The 22,707-nt window shown below is 45.2% G+C and overlaps 1 protein-coding gene across 5 annotated transcripts; it reads left to right on the forward strand.

Annotated features, from left to right (window-relative positions):
- The first annotated feature begins 10,552 nt into the window (after positions 1-10,552).
- Positions 10,553-21,391, forward strand: PTP4A2 (protein tyrosine phosphatase 4A2). Of its 5 annotated transcripts, none has more exons than XM_075721798.1 (5): positions 10,553-10,744; positions 12,359-12,451; positions 17,518-17,609; positions 19,674-19,748; positions 20,912-21,389. In XM_075721798.1, exons 1-5 carry the CDS (start codon positions 10,649-10,651, stop codon positions 21,018-21,020), a joined length of 465 nt encoding a protein of 154 aa, XP_075577913.1. In that variant the 5' UTR covers positions 10,553-10,648; the 3' UTR covers positions 21,021-21,389. The 5 variants fall into 5 exon arrangements, with proteins under 5 accessions (XP_075577913.1, XP_075577914.1, XP_009491384.2 ...); XM_075721799.1 differs by having other exon boundaries at positions 10,553-10,670; positions 12,357-12,451; positions 17,479-17,609; XM_009493109.2 differs by having other exon boundaries at positions 17,479-17,609; positions 20,912-21,386.
- The last annotated feature ends 1,316 nt before the right edge of the window (positions 21,392-22,707 follow it).

The following is a 22,707-nucleotide window of genomic DNA, read 5'->3' on the forward strand; positions in this document are numbered from 1 at the left end:
CTAAAATGGACGCGGCTCCCTTCCAGACAGCGCCAGGCTGAGGGCAGGGGAGTGACGTGCGTTCTTCTAGCTGAAAATAGGAGGTGGGTGTGTTTTGGGCCATCCCTGCTCCATCCTCCCAGCGTTTGTTCCTCCGTGAACATCTTCTGGGAGCAGCTGATGGCTGGTGTGGCCGCGATCGCTTCCGACGGGGCCGTTTGTCAGCTTTGGGGGAAAATACCTTTGTTTGGCTGCAGAAGGGGAAGAGGCCCGGCAGCCCGGAGCACTTGATATTGTGCGTTATGCAAATGGCTGTGCATCAGAGCCACCGCCGCTGCCTGCTTGGGCGAGAGGCCCTGCAGAGCGCTTCTCGCAGGAGCCCGGGACAGAGGAACTCTTGTTCCCTCTCTTGCTGCTGCCGCTTCCAGGGCGGCCACCCGCTCGCAGGGCTGGCGGCAGCAGCGATGCCGGCGGGAATGGTCCGTCTGTCCTGCGGCTCTGTCCTTTGCTCCCGTGTTTTTATCTCAGCTGGCAGGAGAGGGATTTTTATCTCCTGCGTTCTATGTCGGCGCGGCGTTCTGGTGCCCTGTCCGGGATAAGCGATGCCCAGCGCTCCTGCAGCCTTTTGGCAGGATTGTGACGGGCACAGGCCCCGTCTTCCAGGCAGGATTAGGGAGCTGCTCCCACCAAACTCCGAGTCACCGTACCCGGGGCGGGGAACCGGAACAACGGCTGGTTCATTTAGCTCAGTTTCACCGTCTGCGGGCCTTCCCGGGGACCCGCTGCCTCTGCGGGTGCTGCCAGGGGTGCGGGGGCCGCGGGCACCGGGGCTCCTTCCCCAGGGCCATGCCAGCCCCTCCCGCAGGGCCCGGGCCCGGGGAAGCGGGCGCCGTGGGAACGGCCGGGCGGGCCGAACCACTGAGCGGCGGCGGGGGGGGGGGGGGGGGGGGGAAGCGGGCTGTACCACTGCTGCTGGGGGGGGGTGGGGTGGTGTGCGGCGTGCTGGCGTGGAAGGGCCCGCGCGCACGTGCGGCCGGAGGGCCAGTCCAAGCGCGGCGGGGTGGGGGGGGGAGAAGGGGTGGGGCGTACCAAGGGTGACCGGGGACAGCGGGGCGGCGCGTTGCGCTCCGGGCTGTGCTCCCCGCCGGCGGGGCAGGGCGAGCCGCCCCCGGGCTCTCCGGCCGCGCTGGGGACGGCCATACCAATGCTCAAGGAGGGGGGGGGGGAGCGGGCTGTACCAAGCCGCCTCGCCGGGGGGGGGGTAACCCGCCCAGCAGCGGGCTGGAGGGAGCCGTTCCCCGCGGCACGGGGACCCGGCTGGTCGCACGGCGAGCCGCGGTAGTGGGGAGCGAGGCCGCCTCAGTGCCGCTTGTGCCGCGTCGGCATGCCCGGACTTCCCCCCCCCCCCCCCGCGGTGCCGGCGGCGGGTGGACGCGCCCAGCGCGCTGAAGCGGGGCGGACCGTACCAATGCCGGCTGTGGGTGTGAGGCGGCCCGTGCCAATCAGCGGCGGGCTGGGCCGTACCACGGGGCGCGGGCGGGGAGGGAGCGGCCTGTGCGCGAGGAGCCGTCTGGCGGCGCGCGGGCTCTGGGCTCTCTCCGCGCGGCCGGGCCGAGCGCAGCCCCAGCCCCGTCACGGGCCCCGCCGGGCCGGGCCCGCCGCCGCCGCGCCCCCTCCGCCCCCTCCCGCTCCTTCCCGTCCCCTCCCGTCCCCCGGCCCGGTGTGTGGGAGGCGCCGGGCCCGCTCGGAAGAACGCCGACGCGCTCAATGCCCAGGGTGAGGGGACCGAGGTGGGGAGGAGCTGGGGGGGGCTGCGGGTGAGGAGGGACGGCGGCAGGCCGCAACCCCCGACCCCGGGACGGGCCCGGGCTGGGCAGTGGCTCCGGGGTGGCCTTTGCCCTCCCCCCGGCTCCTTGGGAGGTTTTGAGGGGATCCCCCGGCCTGTGGGGCTGGTCCGGGGGGACCGCCCTGGCCTGGAGAGTCTCCCTTGGTCCCTGCGGCTGATTTGGAGGGGTCTTTTGTGCTCTGGGGGTCCCACCTGGTGTGCGGGTCTGGTTTGGGGGGGTCCTTGCTGGGCTAGGAGGCTCTCTTTGGTTTGAGGGGCTGGTTTGGGGTGTCCTTCCTGCTCTGGGGGGGATTTCCTGACCCGTGGGCCTTGTTTGGGGAACCCTTCCAGGCCTTGGGGGCTCCCTTGGCCGGAGGAGCAGGCTTGGGGGCAGCTTGCTAGCCTGTGGGGTCCCTGCTCTGCTTTGGGGCTGGTTTTGGGGGGGTCCCCACAGCCTGTGGGGTTGGACTGGTACGAGGGACCCCCGTGGCCGGTGAGGCTGCTTTCAGGGTAGCAGCCCTTGCCGGCAGCGTTGGGCTGCTTTGCGGGGTGTCCCTCCTACCTGTGAGGCTGGTTCGGAGGGGTCCTGTCCTCACCTGCGGGACGGGGTTGACTCACGGAGCCCACCTCGCTGCTCTGCAGGGCTGGTTCCAGTGGGTCCCCCCTTGGCTGTGGGGCTGGCGTGAGCGGGCACCGTGGGGATGGCTTAGGGGAGGGAGTCTGCCCGGTACCTGGGCTTGGGGCCGGTGTTCAGGAGGGGAGTTCCTTGCCTGTAAGATCACAGCAGTGGGTTGGTAAGGAGACTGCGAAGGGGTTGGTGTGGGCGAATTGGGGGGGTCTTGCTTGTACCTGCTACGGGGGGCATTTGGAGGGGTTTATTCGAGGGGTGTTACTTACTCCCGTGTGTATGTATGGGTGGGGGAAGAGTTTGAGAAAGGATGGGAGGGCTGTTTTAGGGGGAAGGGGCCTGCGTTGTGTTAGGCCTGGAGATGGGCTGTAAAGGATAAAGAATTTTTCTGGGATCTGGGCTGGAAGATGGAGGGGGAAGGCTGGGAGCAATGTTGGGGGGGGATCTTTCTCAGGCTGGAGGGGGGCACGTGGAGCTGGGAAGGAAGGGTGTCCAGGATGTGGCGGTTTTCCTGGGGTTTGAGTGGGGGCAGGGCCGTGAATGCCGAGGCCGGTCTGTGTAGATAGAGGGCTGCCCTGTGGGATTTGGAGCTGGCCTGGGCTGGAAGGGGGGAGTTGATGAAGCCTGGCCGGGGCAGCAGCTGAAGAAAGTACTGGTGTTGCTGTGAGGGTGCTGAGAGCGACCTGCAGGAAGGCCTGAGACAGGGAGTGGTGTACTCGCTGGGAATGGCTGTGGTTTGCTGCTGAGGGCGTGCTTTGGTGGGTGAGGAAGCCTAGTAATGGAGAGCTGGAGGTTTGGGATGTGGGGCGCAGGCGAGGTTGCAGGTTGGGAGGTGTTACGGTACGGGGATGATCGTGGAGGTGGCCTCCGCTCGCTTGCGGTGATGGTTCCTCGTGGTGCCTTGGTGTGATTAGTCACGATCTGCTTTTTCTCTCAGGGCAGCTGTGTGCTTGTTGGTTTCAGCGTGAGGAGGAGTAAGGCAGAAAGTTGGCTTTTAAAGGCTGCTGTATAAATGGAAACTCGCTTCAAAACTCCCAAAATGAACGAGTCAGGTTCTGACTCAGAACTGCAGTTTGTATTTAAAAAAGAAAAAAGATAAACCCAGCACTAGCAGCAGCCAGAAAACTCTATCTCCTTATGACTCAACGTGTAGAAGTACTTAGAGTTAATGAACTCCACTGTTGGAAAGAAAAGATCGGTTGGAGTTAAGGTAGGAGTAAGGATCTGCGTGTGTAGGGATGCGCAGCCAGGAACGTTGGCCTTCTTGCATAGGGTCTAGTTGTGATGTTTTTACGTACACCTCTCGTAAACGTAGGTGATTGACTTCGGGTTTAATTACCTGCAAATATCCATTATTCTCTTCCACACAGCAGCACTTAAATGTTCTTCCTCTATCAGAGTGGAGCTGAACTGTGGTCGCAGCCGGTTTCCTCCTGCTGGACTTTGCTCCGTGGTGGAATGCCGTGCTGGTTAAGTGTGGTGAGGCCTGGGAGGGAGAGCGCTGATGTGCGGCCCTGGGGAGAGCTGGGCCATACCTGGCTTGTGGAAAAGCATGTTTCTGCCCTCACTTTGAGGGAAGACGGTCCACAGCTGAAAACGTAGCTCTCAAGATACCATAGTGCAAGCAGATCATTTTTGTAAATGGTGTAGGTTGTGTATTTTGATAATATCTCTGGAGGAGAAAACATGTTGTCGGTGATGTACCATTACTAAGCTAGTGGAGAGGAACTCTGTGTTGTCTGTTGTATTTGGATTAGTTTGACAGCTTCTTTGCCTGTTAAAAGACTTGGAGATTTAAAACAGCTCTGTCTAAACCTTGAAAAATAGGCCTAGTGGCTTGAGAATCTGTGCGAGAAGTTACTCTTTTTGACGCCTGTGAATTGCAGTGCTAGCTCAGGCTGGCACCTATTTAGGCCGGTATTTGGCTGATGCATATCATAAGAGACTGTAAAATACCTTTGTAGTGGCTGTTGGCTTCGGTATCATCTTGTGGCTCATTTTGCTAATTATGAAGGGGTGCAGGAGTCTTAAATTTCTTGATCCTTTTTTTCTGTTGTAACACTTGAGATGCTGGGTTGCTGTCTCTATTCAGGTCACTGTTAGGTGTACCTTTTTGTTATCCCTTGTATCTCTCTGTTCTGTACTAAAAAGTTAAATTCTTTTTGGTCTCTTTACACTGAAAGTCTAGCTCTGCTCGAAATAATGGGCTGTGGATTTTAACAATTGAGACTTTGTGGATGTGCAGTGCGATTTATCAGTAAGCTTCAGTTTCAGTTGTCTGACTGAATTGAACTGCCACAGGAGCATGGAAAAGGAGCCAACTCTCCACTAAGTCATTTTTCCGGCAGAGGTATACGGCAAATTCAAGTAAGTGAGATGAGTAAGATGCAAGTAATTCAACTCTGTAACTTCATAGAATAATATCCCTGTTGTGGTGTGATTTGAAATTGCTTATAAGTCCTGCTTGACTTCTTAATGGGGTTTGGTTTGGGTTTGGGGTGGTTTGTTTTTTGGTTTTTTTTTTTTTTTTTTTGATATCTCATCTTAAAGTGTGAGAATACGTGGTGTGAGCTGTCGGGGAAGCTGATGATCTAGCAGGACCATGTTTTCAAAACCTGACACTTGATACAGCTTAGACGACTCAGCACTCTGATTTTTAGGAATGAGTTGTTAGTGTCACATACTCATGAACTATTGGCTAAAGTAACTTTGGATTTTACTTAAATGTAAGTCTGTGACTTAAACAGGATAATAGCTTAAATTTCTTTTTCTTAGGCGGGTCTTTTGGTTTTGACTTCAAACACTTTTAGTAACTTTAAACTTTTTGGGCATGGTATGTAAATAACATTCAAATGTGTCCTCTGAAGGGATTTTGAGAACTAAAGGGTGGGTGGGGAAGGCGTTCAAAAAATTCTGTGTCAGAACAGCATTTTTAACTACGAAGCAGGTTCTGTTTCAAAGGAAAGAAAAGACCTGACGCTTAAAGCACACATGCCTATCAATTCTTTCTGGAAGAGCTAATGCAGTATCTAATAACTTCCCACTGCCAAGCTTGCCAGGATGATGATCTCTCTGCATCCATGCCTGTGTTGGATACAGTGGTTTGACCTCACCCAAATTTAGGGATGGCAGCTAAACTTTTTTTGCGTAGTACTCAAAATTGATTCTTCTCTCGCTGAGTAGCCTTGCATGATATATTTGACGGTTCTTGCTGTTTCCTGATGTGTCACTTTTAAGTTGAGACTTCTTTAATCTGGACTTTTTTTTTTTCCCTCCTTGCTAAGGCAGATCTCTATCTGCTGCTGTGGGTTTTACGGCCTAGGACTGGGTTAGTGCAAAAGGAAACGAATGAGTCACCGCAGAACTTGTCAGCAGGCTGGGAGGGAGCTCCATGGCGGGGGTGGATAGGGTGGAACAGTAAAATTTTTGACCTCACCCCTCTCTAGGCACGTGTCATTCTGAGCAAGCTTCCTTCAGAGAGCATTCAAGAATTTTTTCCAAGAATGTTAGTTCCAGAGTTTCTTTTCTCTGCATACTAGGAGAGTTATATTTTAGAAATGATCACTTCAGTTCTCGCTCATGTGTGATTCCACTGTTTTAAGGCTTATTTTGGAGGTCTGGATGAATATTTTTACTTGAAAAGCACCTTGTGCTTCAGACGAAACAGGACATTTTGATGGTGTATGGATAGAATGTGGGTCACTAGCGGGGCGACGCAGGAAGGGGAAGTGAAATGTGACGTACGCAGAGTGTCAGGAAAAGCCTGGCCAGGCTGCGGCTTTGTATCAGGATGGCAATTTCTATGGAATCAAGTTGAGTACCGTCAGCGTGCTGTGGTGCTGATTTCATGTGTGTAAGTGCAAAGAAGAAGAATGAGGTTTTATAGAAGAGCAAGAAAAGAGGAAAAATTCAACAGCTCATGACCTGACTTCGTTAACGTTGAATGTGGGATTCCCACTTACAGGAACAAAATTAATTGAGATGGTTTCAAAATACTGGTCTTCAAAACACTGAAGTATTCTTTTAATACTGACTGACAAATTAGCGGGCTTTGCTGTGCATCCTGTGCACTGGGTTATTTTGAAAGGTGATCCAAGTGACCTTTCCGAAGGTATCCGTGTTTTGCAATCTCTGGAAGCTGCAGCTGTTGCAAGCTGTTTCGCTGTCTCAGTGTAGCTAAGGCAGCACTTCTGCTGCTGTGTTTTGAAGGAGATGGTGGAACTAGGAATTCCTTACGACGTTATTACTTGTTTTTCATTAGACCTGTCTCCCTGCACTTGTAGAGGCTCAATACAGAAGGGCAAGCGACTTGCCCTATTGAAGTGTGTAATTTAGGAGTCAATGCAATGATAGACGAGGCAGGCACTGGAAATGAATATTATAGGTGGGTTGGATTTTTACTTAAGGCAATCTCAAGTGAAGTTTCTGTCAAGTCAGGAGTTCGTTTAACTGGTCTCTCTTAATTAGTTAATCACCCTGATCTACTTATGCTAATTTAATACGACTGTCCCTTGCTTATGTTTTAAGCATATTCTTGCATGTTCACGGTATTTTTGAAAGATATTCTTCTCAAATTGGCTTCATAAGGCTTTATCAAGCGCTCTCGGCATGTATGGCTGTGTGAGCGTGAGGCAGGGAGCTCACAGCGCTGTTAGTTGCAGCTGAAATTAGTCCTGTCTGTAGGTGCAGAGACTGTCACAGCTCACTAAACTTGGCTGTGTAGATAGGCATCTTGATTGATGATTATTCCCTGATAATTAAGTTAAACAACATCAGGAACTGACTCCCAAGCATATCTAGTTCTTCTCAGAGGCATGAGTGGCTGTTGCTTGGCGTGTTTGTGCTGCTGCCTCTGCTTTTTCTCCTCCTCTGGTTCCTGATATTGCACCTCATTCGTAGCGTTGACGTGTTGGATACTTCTGCACCCTTTCTGAGGCCAGCCACATAAAACATGTAGTAACTTTTTGGTTTCTCTCCATGTACTATCTCACTTTCTAAGTATAAAAAGTTGAAGGTTAATTGGCTGAAAAATTATTTCTTGTTTTATGTTGTGCGTGGACCTGGTTGCTATTTATTGTTGTCAGTTTGATGGCTCTCAGTTCTCTTGGGATTTTGAAGTGTAAATTTGCTTGCTAATACAGGGAGGAAGAAATTTTAAATTATTTACTTGGGGAGATCAGAAGTTACAGACAATAGGGTTTTTCCTGGTTTTCGTTTTCTTAATTAGAAGCCTGGTTTCTCTTTTTAAACTTCAGCGTAACAGCAGTTGAAAGTCATGGGAGGAAGGGATATATGTGTCGGCAACCAAATGATTTTAAAAACAGGGTTATGTGCTACAGAAACTTCTTATCCTTCTGGAAATCATCTTTCAGACTTAAATACAGTGCTTTACATTTTTAATCACTCCTTGGCTATTTGCTAATTAAATGCTTCAGTAATATTCCTTTGGGGAAGGTAAGATGGTGTCATTCCTGTTCTGCAGATAAGTCGAGCTACTGAAAGTGGCTTGGCCGAGGTCAGACCACAAGCAGCTGCAGATCTGAGAGTAGGACTTGAGTTGGTGACTCCCCCTGCCACACTTAATTTACTGGAACATGTCATCTCCATGTGTCCTTTCTTAATGACTTGGTAAATAGTTTTTACAAAAGACTTTTAAAATAATTGGGTTGAAATACCCTCTTTGATTTGCTTGAGGGAGGAGAAGTGTAACCATAATGACCTGGTTTGATACAACTCACAGTGCAAATAGCACTGGATGAGGCTCTTCCAACCAAATTATTGGTGCTGAAAAGAAAAATGTTTAAAGGATTTGTTTAAATATGACACAATAGCCCTTCCCCTTGCGACGGTGTACTTTGTAATGCTGTAAGCCTCTGGTACTTGGGATCCAAGTTTTGATCTCCTATGCCAAGATCTGTTGACCACTGTTTCTATTTAAATGACCTTGCTAGGTCCTAAAAAGTTAGTTTTGAAACTGTTCCTGCAACGCAAGTCTGCAGGTCGCTCCCCAGGACATGTCGGGTGACAGGAGCATATATTCAAATGGGGGGAAAACCAGGCCAGTTTTTGCCTGAAAAAAGAATCGAGTTTTACAAGTGTTGGGCACATGTGGATGCTGTAACTTTAGTCATTCTGTTCCTGGTACATCATAGCTGTAGCAGACTGTAATACATTTTAACAAAGCCTTTGCTTTGAGATTTGGTAGCATATATGAGGGAGTTGTGACAAATGTGCAAGCATTGACAAGTGTAAGGACTTGAGTATGATGTGTTTAGATGGGACTCTTCCATCTGGGGTGAGACTTAATCCTGTAGTCATTACACTGATAAAATATTCTAGGATTCATTTTTGAAATTTGTATTTCAGTCACTCAGAGTAAGAACTGCATTAAGGTCGGGGGAGGTTATTGAAAACATCTTTGTTCTTGCCTCCGGCAACCTAATTAATGTATTTTTTTGGCATTGAAAGCTGTTCTTTAAGGAAATAATTGCTGTTCTTTGGGTGATTTTTTTTTTACTTCATGTCAGTGAAAAAGGTAATTTTGTAGTACTTAATTTGACTGTTTTAAAGTGAGGATCTCATTAAAATGTTGAGCTCACCAGAAGTTTGGGGTGTGAACTTCCATGCATGTGTGTTTTTCCCTAATTGCATTCACTTGAATGTGCCATGTTGACCTTTCTGCTTGAGTTGCAGGTTTGTGACTTTTGGATGCTAATTTGGATTTTATTCAACCGATGTAAAACTTTTTCCTTAGAAAAAGAAGTGTCAGTAGTGATTCTTTGGCTTCATGCTTTTTAAATGCCATGAAAAGCCTTGTTGCTTATTTAGTATTCCAGCCTTAAATAAGTTCAGCTAGTTTAGGTTAGCTCCATTTCCACCCCCCTGAACTTCGTGGTAGAATTAAATTTTCCATCTTTTATTGTTGCTAAGACATCTGTATTTTGAATCCTGTGAGTTAGGACTGGAAGCTGCTGCTGTCTTAACACCCTAGTCTGTAAACACAGATAAGACTGAGAATAGCTAAAAGTTATTACTGCTAAATGACCATTTGGTTGCTTTTGAAGTAACTGATTTCTGGAGGGTATCTCCCTACTAACTGTTGGGAGTTTGGCGATACACCAGTGTTGGTGAAATTTATCTGCCAGCAAAAGCTCAAATATATGGCAGTTATACTCTTACTTCTGCTTGTACTGCTTATTTTGTTCAGAAGATTAAGCCATACCAACAATATTTTTTACATATTTGGGCTTAAGCCAAAGAGGTATGGCTGTACCAACAGACACTTTCAAGCATGTACTTGGCTTTGTGCTATTTTCTCCTCTTTTAGGGCACCTGGTTGGGAGGGAGGGGCTGCAGAGAGCACAGAAAGGTTTCCTTGTTCTCGGTTCCGGTGCCTGGCTGCCGGGAACAGCGGTTACAAGGAGTCTCGTGTCCCTGGGCTAGAGCATACTCGGTGCCGAGAGAATATCCGGGATTACAAGAGTCACGACTCCAGTAAAGTTTGCTTTTTTTTGTTTGTTTGTTTTTTAAACATAGTCTTATGTAGCGTAATTTGAGTTTGTCTGGGAGGGTCAATATTTGGTGTTTCTGGGAGTAGAAGCAACAATTCCTCTGACGTGACATTTTTCTTCTCTTTAGGTGTTCTGTTGGAATATACGTCGCACATTTATGGCGATTCTGAGTGTGAGGGCAGACTTCTGCCAGGCCCAGCACAGCATCCTGGCTGACAAGTGAGCTGAGTGCGGGGGGTTCTACGTGCCATAATTACTTTGCCTTGAAGACTCCAGACACAGCGAACACACTCAAATATATGGGATATCTTCTGCACATTGGAAGCATATTCCTTTTACTGACTCTAGCAAAACTAAGCATCAAGAAAACAAAGTGGAGAGAAAACCTGCCCTTACTTTTTTGCCTCACCAGTGCCTAAATGTAGAACAGGCTGCCTAGTCTTGCATCTAGTCAGAGTTTTTGGAGTCTGAAGGATACCACCTGCAGTAACTGAGGCCGAAGTTGAATTCAAGTGGATTCTGAAGCAAACCTGCTTTTCTAGAAGCAAATTCTTTAAGGAACAAACACGTCAAAGCAAGCTCTGATCAATCCCAGGCATTTTAGTGGTCTTTTTAATGTTTTCTGCTGTGAAACGTTTCCAAGGTTATTGATTTTTTTTTTTTAAATTCTATTTTTTTGGCCCCTTACACATTTTGTTTGCCATTATGAACCGTCCAGCCCCCGTGGAAATTACTTATGAGAATATGCGTTTCCTGATCACTCACAACCCAACCAATGCAACTCTCGGCAAGTTCATAGAGGTAAGGCAGTCAAATAAAGTATCGTTCTTCTTTCCTTATATGCTTTTGGTTACCGTGGAAGTACTGAACGGTCGTTCTTCACACCCGTTCCTTAATGCTTTGGCTATATGTTACATGTTACTTGAAACTTAAGGCATTTTTATCTTTAATATATTGTTCATGTTCCCTTGACAGTATGAGAAGAGAATCCACCGATTACTTTTTCCAAAGTCCTGCCTTTAATTGCGAGAGGCTGGATGAGCTTTCATTTTAGAATACAGACACACACCCTTGCCATCGTTCTTGTCCTGGTTTCTGAAGGACTGCATGTTTTGCGATTCTAAACATTATTTTTCATGAAATAATGCAGTGCTTCTAATATAGAGATCTATTGCTCATCTTTTGGCTTTTAAAGAAGTAGTTAACACAATTGTAACTGGTTTCTGACCTTTCTTCTCCCTTAGAGTAGCATTCAGTGCAATACTTAAACCGATGTTTTAGTTTACAGGATGTGTTCTCAAACTGCCCTACCAATCCCAGAATTGTCAGAGATTTCAGGTGCCAGAATTTATCCATGAAAAACAGTGTCTGCCTGGGTCGAACTGTGGGAAGAGTCAGTGACGATGGGCAGTGGATCGCACCGTTACTGACACAACAAGATCTTAAATACGGCAAAATTTAATATTCAGCTTTCTGAAAAAGTAACAGATGGTATCATCAGAGAAGTAGTAGTACAGTGTATTTCTGCATTCTAGTTTGCTCCAAACCTGCTGTATCTTTGTGCCCTTATGTCTTAATGTCTAGAGGACTTCTATCTTGTGTATGCAGGTCTTTTTCATTCCAAAGAGATCCTGTCATCTGATACCGATGTCTGACTGTGGCTATTAACAGACTTCCATCATGTAGCAGTGTGCTCTTCACCATGAGTCTGCTCAGATATTAGTGGTTAATTTTGTCTGAAAGCCACATTCTTTTGGTCTTTTTATATATATATTTTTTTTCCCCCGTTAATTGTGGATTGTCTTCCTCTTCCAGGAGTCTTGACTCCGGAATAGATATTACTGCTAATTGTTAGCAGTTATAGTGATTCATTCCGAACATGAGAGGAAATTCTGCTTACTGTATGAACCTTCAAAGTGAACTGGAACAGCTTTTGTTTGATCTTCTGATTATTTATCTAGCACAATGTGCTACTTATAGTGCATTACAAGGAAGCTAGAGTATGGTGGTGTGTGTGTTCCGTTCCTCCCTGCCTCAAAATGTCAACACCGGCTGAAGCAAACAGTTCCAGGCTTCTATTTAAAGAGAAGAAGAAGCTGCATGGAGAATATAAGCAGCTATTTTAATTTTGCTCTTATATATGCAATTTTTTTCCACCTTGGCATTTCCCTAGAGAAGAGCAATTCAGAGGTGTTTCATACTTATTCCTGTCAGTTGTAATCCTTGCCCTAATGTTGGCCATAAACCCCGCTTTCTGAGTTGGCCCTTCCTCCTTTGTTGTGTAGTCACCTTGGAGCTGTGCGACAGTCGCGGTACCGCTGACTCTGTGTAAAATGTTTGGTTTTGTAGCTGATGAGAAAGCTCTTTAATTCATCACTCTGTCAGTGTGCTCACATGTTTTCCTTTTTCTCAAAGGAGCTGAAGAAGTACGGAGTGACAACCTTGGTGCGAGTTTGTGATGCCACTTATGATCAAGCTCCCATCGAAAAAGAAGGAATCCAGGTTCTAGTGAGTTGCCTTTAAAACTGTCTAAAAATGAAAAATCACTTGTCTCGAAGTGGTGGGGATGGCCTTCATGCTTTGGGCAAGAGCTTGTGACTGTTCCAGATTGGCCAAAAGCAATGTGATCCCCTGTATCAGCTAAAGCTGGTTTTGAGAAACTCACTGTACTTTTGTGAAAGGTACTTGCTGGTTCATTACTATCGCCTGAGTGCTTAGAAATGTCTGTTCCTGGATTTCTGGATTTGTTGAGATATTTTGGTTGCCTTTTAGTGACTAGGTTGATACTAATCCAATGTTCAGCCTTGTGGTTCGTACAGCTCGGTTTGGTCCTTTTCTCTAGATACAGCACTTCTTGGCTTTACTGTTGACCTTCTCGGGATGCAGATAAAGCTCTCTTCTCTCGCTCTTTCAAAAAGTGCCACCTTTTGAGACTCTAGCTGACACGCTGATACAGGCTTCCATGGGCTGGCTGTGGCAGGATATTGATCGATAGCCTCGTTGCTGCTCACCTCTAAATGGCGCCTGGCTGCTGCTGGCTTCCCCGTTCAGCAGGTGGAATGCCTTAACTGCTGCTCAGAGTTAACATTATGCAATGACTGTCTGACTATATTGTCCAGTGTTGCTTGGTGTTTTAGGGGAGGTTTTTTTAATAGGTGTGTGCTCATACTAAGCTTGCCGGCAGTATTTTTCCAGGCAATACTTCTGAATTATTACAGTGTGTCAGATATAATCAGTTTATTTTACCAAAGTGAGTAATACTCTGTTGTGAGGCCAGAAATTGCATCTTACCTTCTTGTTGCAGGTAGTCAGTCTTCTATTGCCTCTTGATTTTTATGGCTTGGTCGGAGGAAAACTTCTGCAGTTTTCCATTAGGAGAAAAATTTGTATCCTGGCATATCTGTGAAAACTCCACGTACAGGTCAGTCAGGTTTCTTGGCTCCTGGCCCTAGTAAGCATTTATTCCAGTTCCAGGCAGCCACGTGTGCCTCGATGTTGGAAAAATCAGTCACTACAGGGCTACCAGTGCTCCTAGGGCTGTGCTCTGGAATGGCAGTGTTGTTCACTCTAGAGCTGCCTTGGACTTGAGCATCACAGTATTTTCGGGCACGCTGCTGTGAAACTTCTAGCTACAATACTCCTAAGGTTGCCAGAGACTGCAAGGGTTAAACTTCTGGTGCGGAAGCCCTCAGAGCCCTGATTTAGGCTGGGGCTTAAGAGTATTTCTGTGTTCCTGTGCCAGAGCACAGATCTGAGTTCTTCCTAGAAGACTTAGGACAGTTCTGCAGGTGTCCAGCTCTGCCAGGGTGGCTGCCCTGTGAGGCCAGCTGACCTTGGCCCCTGCAGCTGTGAGCAAAATCCACCTTCCCCGGTCTGTGGCCGAGGCCTCCGGGGCAGCTGCAGGAGCCGGGGAGTGCTCTGTGCTCTGGAGCCCACACTTCTGAAATAGTTTGGGGATTTTGGTTCTCAAGAAACTTTAAAAACTTGGTGTTGGCTAGGATTGAACTGAAAGCAGTTTTTTGAGGAAGCTTTTCTAAAAACTAGAAATGCTGTTTCTGCCAGCTCTGCTAAGCACTGTTCTGTTGGGGAGCCTTTCACTTTGAGTAACACATGAGTGTCTTGTGTCTGTACACATTTGCCTCGGCTAACGAGCCTCTCCGCATTTGGTACGTACCAGTTCTTCTTAGTGTTCCAGCGCTGCAGACGGCAAAACAGGAGAGAGCATAAATCCACCAGGCATCTGTTAAGGGTAATGGAAAGCAGGAGGTGACAGGGAAAGTTTGCTGCTAATGTCATCGCTGATCCCGATGATCCCAGTCATGGGGTTGTCTTAGTAAATTACTGTATTGCAATAGTGGTTTGCTATTTGAGATAAGTTTAACTAGTCATTGACATGACCACCTCCTGTATAGCTGTTCCTTCCTATGAATATATGCTTTTTCAAAGCAGAGTCCTTGTGCTGTTCAGAAATGGTATTGAATTACCATCTGGCTGAGAAAATAACACGTCACTATTTAAAGCTAATATTTGCTTGCAAAAATAACATTAAGATTAAAAACACAGCCTGAGAGAGATTAGTGTCTATTTTAAAACTGTTGAGGTCAAAAGCATAGTGAAGCCCCTGAAAATGAGAGCATTTTAGCAAAGCCCGCTCTCATGCCGCGATACGGGATCATGTACTCGGCAAGGTGGGTAGAATGTGGCAGCTAGAGAGTTGCTTTGGCAGATGGCATAGTGAGAAAGTAGAGACTTAAATGTTCCATGTTTGAAGTAGTACTATTGCATGTGCATGTTTATCAACAGAGATTAAATCCAGGAGACAGGAGGTGGGGATGGATTTAGTTTCTGTGGGCTTCTGCAGTTCTGACAGTTATGTTCATGTGTAAGGTCTTGTAATGTAGAAATGCCACATCGGAAAAACTGGGAGGTTTTTTTCTGGAAGCATTTTTGCACTGGCTGGCAAAGGAGGCTGCAATAGTTTTGTTCATCTTCAGGATCTAAGACACTTTTCATTGTTCTGCTTCTGTCGGTCCTTCATTTACTGTTCACCCAGGGATCAGGCTTCCTTTACGCTCTGTGCCCTCCGGAATGGCCACCACCTGAATGCTTGCAGGCGGTCGGGAGTGCCCGCGTTAGGGGTGCGACTGCATTGCCACCTGATACTGCATCGCCGTGGGCTCTGGTACTGAAGGTGGGAAAGTTCCACGCTGGTGGCTGTGGTCCCATCCTACGTAGATGCAGGCAGTTCTGGGAGCGTTTCGCTGCTGTAACTTCAGTGCAAGTTGCACACGGGTGTTGAAGGAAAGGGTCTTTGTCACTTTAAAGTCCTGTTTCTGCTTCTTGCTCATCTCGGTTCTGCAGTGCCGGTCCTGCAGTCATTGCTGACTGACAAACCCAGGGCTGTTCTGCCGAGTAAGGTTGCTCCAGATAAAGGGTAAATAAGAATAACCCTTTCTTGCCTATCATCCTTCCCAGCTACTGCAGGGTGGCACAAAAGAGCTCCATTTTCTGTTTGTGCAATCTTAGTGCATCATCCTGGTTATTAATGACTGGTTTGGTTGTGGAGCTTAGCAATTTCTTTTCTATCCTGTCTGACAGGAATTCAGAGGTGATGCTGAACTCATAATCAGGAAAATAACTGCAAAACTTTGCTGCAGTTACTCCTCTAGTCCCAGAATTATTTTCGTTCCTCATTCTGGGCAGTGTCCCATGCAGCAGTGTTTTATCGGTGCTAATTTAATGTCAGTGGTGTACTACCATTCCTGGGAAGGTGATGATCTGTGGGGAAATGACAATTGTCATTAATTCAGGCCGGCACAAGAGTTGTGTGGACATGATGGTTAACATGTAAGCTAAAGCAATGAAGGAAAGGATTTAATCCAAAGCTAGGACACAGAAGTGGCATGCAAATCCTGTTCTTTGCAAGGCAGTTTCAAATGAAAGCATCTTGCGATGGGTAATGCCTCTTCTCCTGGCAGCCCATACATCTCTTCCTGGGACAGTGGATGATACTAGGCCTAAAATAATATAGCTAGCAGTGTGTGATTGAGTGGAAAATCTCGTAAAAACCTTTTATTAGCAAGAACAAGTTTTACTTTAGGATCTCGTTTCTATAGTCTTTTATTTTGGTGTGTTGTCCCAGATATTTTTAATTTTCCACTTGCTTTAAAAAAGTTCTCTGCACTCTTCAGGCTTTGTGTATCTTTCTGAATTAATCGCATAGAAAGTTATTTCAGTAACTTAAAAGATCTTTGGTTTTGTAGTTCCAAGACGCAGATTTCCACCTTGCAGCTTTAAGTGCTAACACATTTATAGGGTGCTCTTGGGCTGAGGTCTGTGCTAAGCTGTACTTGCTATTCAGGAAGTATTAGGGTAGCAATAAGTGCATTTCAAAATGAAAAGTCTGGCAGATTTTTACCTTTGGTTGTATGTGTTTAGAGTTGCTGCGTGCTTCTTTGAGGCTTCAGAGAATATTACTTCATGTTAACCTGTTCTCAAGATACTGCATGAAAGGCTTGTTTCTAGCCAACAAGGGAAGAAGAGGCTCCTTTCAAAGCAATCTCCCTACCATTTGGAGAGGTGGTTGAATAACGTGAAACTCTGGCAGTGAGCTATGAGTCTCTCTTGTAAAATGCATTGCAGTCGCCTAATGAAAGTGCTGAATAACTACTAAGTATTGCTTTTTCCCTCGCATCTAGGAGTGCTCTTTCTACAGCACTCCCTGCATCTGAGAAGATTATAAAGCATGTGATGTTGTACTTGGTCTTGAAATATAGGACATGTAGTACTCTACTTAGCACAAGTTCCAGGAGAGAGCTGTGACCTCGAGAAAATGGGAAGCTTCTCGCATGTCATTTTGATTTACAGCCATGTTGATGATATCAAATGTGGCCTAGGTAGTGTAAATGTTGGCTAGCCCTTTAATAGGCAGAAATGTAATTGTAAATGCTGATTGCTTGTTGATTTTGCTTTTGTCTAAGTATTCTTATTTTTTGCTTATGAATGTGGGTTTTTTTGACTTGAAAATATCCAGGTACCTTTAACTGTCTTGCTTACTGGATGCATGGCAGCTGGACAAGCCGATCCGTTTGAGTTGTTATGAAGTACTTTCTCCTCTGTACAGAGTCTGCAGTACAAGTAGTATTTTAAAAGGTTGACACAACCACAGGCAAAAGTCTACAGAGTTCTCATCTTTCAAATGTTTATTTGAAATGTCTATTGATTTTTACATATTTTTAATAAAATGAGATTTCAAGGGCAGCTATTTTTCTAAAAATTCTATACTACAAAGGAGTTAGTGTGGAGTTTTATTGAAATTTTATTGAAAAGTGCAGTTAAATGGTTGTTAAACATTTAGTGTTGCATTATGATATTGACTTGCCAACTTCTGTGCAACCAGAAAAATACCCACAGCACTGCTGGTGTAATACGTGCTTCTTGCTGAATGGAGTATTTCCCTTTGCCCGGTTAACGGTTACCTTGCTGTCGATTATGGATTGAAATCTGTATAGCTAATGTCCTTTTTTCCTTCAAAGGACTGGCCATTTGATGATGGAGCACCGCCCCCAAATCAGATAGTTGATGACTGGCTAAACCTGTTGAAAACCAAATTTCGTGAAGAGCCTGGATGCTGTGTCGCTGTTCACTGTGTTGCAGGGTTGGGAAGGTTAGTATTCCGCTGTCTTGTTTTTATACTGGACTTAAAGTTAGTTTATTGGTTTGGGAGGTAGGTCATAGAAGGTGTTAAGTAAATGCCAATTTCTCTGTTTTCTCCTAAGTAACGCTTTAAAGCAGCAGCATCAAGTTTGTGTCGTTAAAGCAAGAGAGAGTTATTGCAGCTTAAAAATCTTCATAACTCTGATCCAGGATGAGAGGAAAAACTTGGAGAGGTTGTTCAGAACACTTCTGTCAATCATGAATGACATGAGCAGTTAGAGATGCTATTAATTTGAAAGTATATGGCTTTCTGCTAAAACAATAAAATCTCTTGTGCTTCTTGACAAATGCAATATACGTGTATAGTACAATTTCTAAGGCTGTACAGTTGTTTTTTTTAATTTCCTCCTGTTTTCAACTGGTATGCTATTAAGCATGTGGTAATAAAAAAAGGCATTTAGAAAAACTGGTTCAATTACTTAGTCTAAAGTGGCTTCACTTCAGTGGTAAGAAGAGTTAGGCTTGTATTTCTTGCTCACATGCAGACTGATGTTTCTCTCCTCACCACTCAAAATATAACTTCCTTCTTTGGGAAGAACTTCCTTTCAAGACGAAATACAAAAAAAAGACTGATTCAGGAAAGCTAAATGCTACATTCATATTCCCAAATGTAATCTCTGAATGTTATAGCCTATGGGCTATGAGGAAATGGAGCTTAAGTGTTAGTATTCTTACAATAACCATGGGACTGTTAATATTTAAGGATGTGAATGAGTGGGCAGGAAAGGTGGATTAAAGAAGTCAAGCAAGCACAGAGTTGGAGTGCATCAAGTTCTTAAGATTTCCACCGTTAGAGAAGAAGAGATGGGGCAATGAAGAGGTAGAGGGAGAAATGGCCGATATTTAAAGACACAAGAGCCAAAACCCCAAGGCGATTAACATTTGTTTATCCATTTCTGCTCTATTTTTATCTGAGGGACATCTTTAGGAAGGTGGCCACGTGTAACTCAAGTGATTTTCAACTCTCCTGTTTCTTGCACAATACCAGGCCAAAGGGTACCAGAAGCTTCCTATCTTCTCGACGTCACATAAACTCGTGTTGTGTTCTGTTCCTTACAGAATGACCTTTTTACTGTTAGAACAACAGCAGACTACTTACGGCAGAGGGAAAAGCAAGAACTTTTCAGCTTTTGCTTTAATCTGGAAAAGTGTCTGCCTGTAGCAGGGAATCAAACTTCAACTATAGTAGAGAGACAGCATTTTTTTTTTTTTTAGTGACTTTTGAGGTTTCAGATTGTTACCTTTGGAAAAAAAATAATTCTGTTTATGCAGGTGCAGCGTGGCAGTGATAGTGAGAGTTGTTTCTCCTGAACTGTGTTTTTGTTTAGCCAGGAGTAAAAGTTGTCCAGTTGCTAGCACCTGTTTAATCCTTTACTGCTCTACCATCAGAGGTGCCTGTCGCACCTGTGTGTGTTTAGTGGTGTTGAATGTCAATCCAGGAGAAAGTCAGTGTGTACTGTGATGTGGCTTGTTTGAAAAGCCAGCTATATTTTACACTTAACTGATTTCCAAAATGTGGACCCCAGGGTAGAAACTTTTACTTTATTGTCCCTGGAACATCCAGTTCTGAGTACAGCACATAATTTTTAAAAAAAAAGAAGAAAAAAATTTATATAAGTCATCTGTTCAGTGCTTCATAGATCTATCTCACGTACAGCTAAATCTATAGTGTCACAAGAAGCAAAATGCATGCAAGAGGTATTACACACTTGTTTTAGTGACGTAGAAAATTAGGTTATAGTGAAATGAGAAAGTGTAAAAATCGAGAATTATTGTTTCATGCCCCAAACGCTAAGGAGCTATTGATTTTTATTGGTTTTGTGTGTGTGTTGCAAACAGAGCTGTCTACTAAAAGAAATTTTACATTAGGTACTCAGCAGGCAAATGTCTTTCTGTAGATAATGCTTAAAGAGAAAATACTTAAGCTATTTGTTTGTGGATTAATTTGATGTATTTTGAGGGGTTCAATATATTGTTTCTCCAGATCTTCCTTAAATATTGATTTCTCCTTTAGGGCTCCTGTACTGGTTGCACTTGCTCTCATTGAATGTGGAATGAAGTACGAAGATGCAGTTCAGTTTATAAGGCAGTAAGTTAAACTTCCCCATTCTCAAGAAATATCTCTGTTTCTGTTGTGTTTGAACAGCATGTGTCTTTGGCAAGGCCTGTTAGATTTGTGATTTGTTTTCTAGTAGCTATATCCTGACAGTAATGGGCATGACTTTGACATTAATGCTGAGGCTTGTGCCCTTTCCTCTGTTTAGAGATGGGGATTAAAAGGTGATTGATCTCTCTCTCTTTCTCTTTTTTCTTTTCTTTTTTTTTTTAATCTGGGCTTATCTATTAAGCCATTGACCTAATGGCTTAATGACTCAAAGATTTTTGAACTTGGGGAGGAAAAATGTCTAGGCTGGGGCTGTAAAAATCGTGGATGAATTGGACATGGACTAATTGCCCCTAATTTAAAAAAAAAAAAAAATCTAGTGAGGTTGGGCCCCCAAGCAGAATTTCTACAGCAAGTAGGCGAGCACCAGCACTCCTACAGGTGTTGTGGGTAAGTGTGTTATCCACCCAGGAGATGTCAGAAACCACCTGTCTGGAAAATAACAAAATTGGTAAAAGACTGCAGAGCTCTCTTGGTTTAGTGATACCATCAGATCTTGAAATGAAGCCCAGCAGGTAAGACTATGTTGAATGAGCTTTGCCAAAAAAGCAATTCATCCTTTATGGGTTCCCAGGGTCTTCAGTTATCTTTGTAAACTGTACTGCTGTCAACATTTTTTTTTTTTTTCTTTTTTCCTTTCTTAAATTTCTTCTTTCTCTTCCTGGGTACAGTACCTTTTATACCGAGAAGCTCTTTTCTGAGAACCTCTTACATATTTGGATCTGAATGTCATGGTCTTTATTTACTAGCTAATATAATTAGTAGCACATGCATCTGCAAGGAAAGGGTGACCTTGATGTTGTTCAGTGACTGCTGTTGGTGATGGAAATAAACTCTCCCAATCCAAGAAAATATGCTGAAATTTGCTAACTGGATTTTGATCTTAATATGGGCATGTAGGTGATGAACTGCATGTGCTGGCCTGATTTAGCCCTCCTCAGAGTGTCAGTGGGTACGGAACCAAGCCAAAATGCTGTTTTGTAGATACAGAAAAGCGTTGAAACGAGGACTAATCTGCTTTAGAATGTGTATGGTGATTGAAGCAGTACTTTTTCCATTGATATTAGCCTTCATTCTCTTTGTTTTAGGAAAAGGAGGGGAGCTTTCAATTCCAAACAGCTGCTTTACCTTGAGAAATACCGACCTAAGATGCGATTACGCTTCAAAGATGCCAACGGTCACTGCTGTGTTCAATAAAAAAAAAAAAAAAAAAAAAAAATCTCAAACGAAGGCAGAAGTTAGCATGGCTGTTTTCTGGACTCTTGGCACCTGGAAATGTGAATCTGGAATCAAACTACGTCATCAAATTAGCGGTGGAGTCAGTACTCCTCAACCTCTGTCCTAATGGTGGTGATGATTGAAAAAAATAAAAATAAAAAAAAATTAAGAGAAACATTTCAGTGAAGGATTGTTTTCTCCTTAAGCTGCAGTTTGAACATCTGCAAGGAGAAAATCGGTTTCTGAACCTTCTGTATTTTTAACTTTTTAAGAAAAGAAATAAAGTAAATTTTATGTCTAAGGAAAACCAGCAGAGCATTGGCTTGTGCAGAAACTATTTTCTTGATTTGAGGAAAGTACCCCACAGTTAGGGCCTGATACATTAATTCCTATGGGACTCTCTTAAATGGAGTTGCCTTTTTTTTTTTTAACTTTGCTGGGACCTGGCAGAGAGGCATGAGGAGGAGCCTTTGTTGCTGTATGGGAGCAGTCTGACAGCCTTAAGCCCACCCTGGGCATACTCTAGGGATTCGGTGATGTCTGTGGTGTATGTCTGCACAGTGTTCAGGCTCTGCAGGTGCGAAAAAACTTCCTGGTGGGCTTTAAGAGAAGACTCACTGCTGGCTATCTTTGGTCAATCTGCTAAAGGCCTTTTCTGGTTGGTGGGAGACAGTGCTTTTAACTGTGTGAGTGTGTGTGTGTGTATGCGTGTGTGTGGGATTTTAGCTGTGTGTATGTCCGTCTTATTTTTCCAAAGAATTTGGCTGAAATGTTAATTGTCTTTCTGTTGCTAGATAGAAAATCTATCCTGGCAGAAGACTGATGTTCAAAAGTGTCCTAGGTGAGCATGGGGCAATTCAGACAAGGACTTAAAATTAGTTTAACTGCCATAGAAGGAAAGGCTTTTTGCTGCTGTCCAGATTCTCTGCCTTGCTGAACACAGTAAATCAGGATTTGGGGGGAGGGTCTCATTTGTATCGTCTATGAGGTAAAGATGGTACGCACACAGCGTGCGGTCCGTGAATAAATGCCGAGTATGGGTATTTTCCCAGACTAGCCCCCGTGTACAGTTCAGTTTAACCACTGATTGCCTTGTTATTTTTTTATTAGGCTCTTCGGAGGGAGAATCTCTAGTTACACACCGACATGCCTGTCATGTATTCACCATTGGCAGACCATAAATACGCTGATTTTTGGAGTGTGGACTGGCACCATGTTCTCTTTGTAGGGCCATTGGTATTGTCAGTGCATTGATCAAGACAAGTCATTTTACAGCCTCTGATAAGCGGTTTCAGCCAGGCTACTTCTACCAAACACGTGTTAACTTAGTGCCCTGCCCCAGTAGTGACCTCATGTGCTTTCAACTTGACATTATGTCTGTAATATTCAGCCATTGAAGGCTTCGAATACAGGTTGAGGGTCATGCTATCCTGTGATCTCTTGCTGTGGAGCACCAAAGGCTTTTGTTGGTCTGTGCCTGTAGTAGGTGTAGACTGGTACCCGTCTTCTACCGATACCTCAGCTGCTGGCGATGTGAACTGCCTTCACAGGATTTCTTCCTGTTCTAGACTTCTGGTTTTAGTCTGCAGCTTAACTGCGCAAACATTTTCAGAACACAAGTAATGGACTTTTAGAATTCTATTCCTGGAAGGGATTTATAAATTTA

Source organism: Pelecanus crispus, chromosome 16 (assembly GCF_030463565.1).
Source record: "Pelecanus crispus isolate bPelCri1 chromosome 16, bPelCri1.pri, whole genome shotgun sequence".
NCBI lineage: Eukaryota > Metazoa > Chordata > Aves > Pelecaniformes > Pelecanidae > Pelecanus > Pelecanus crispus.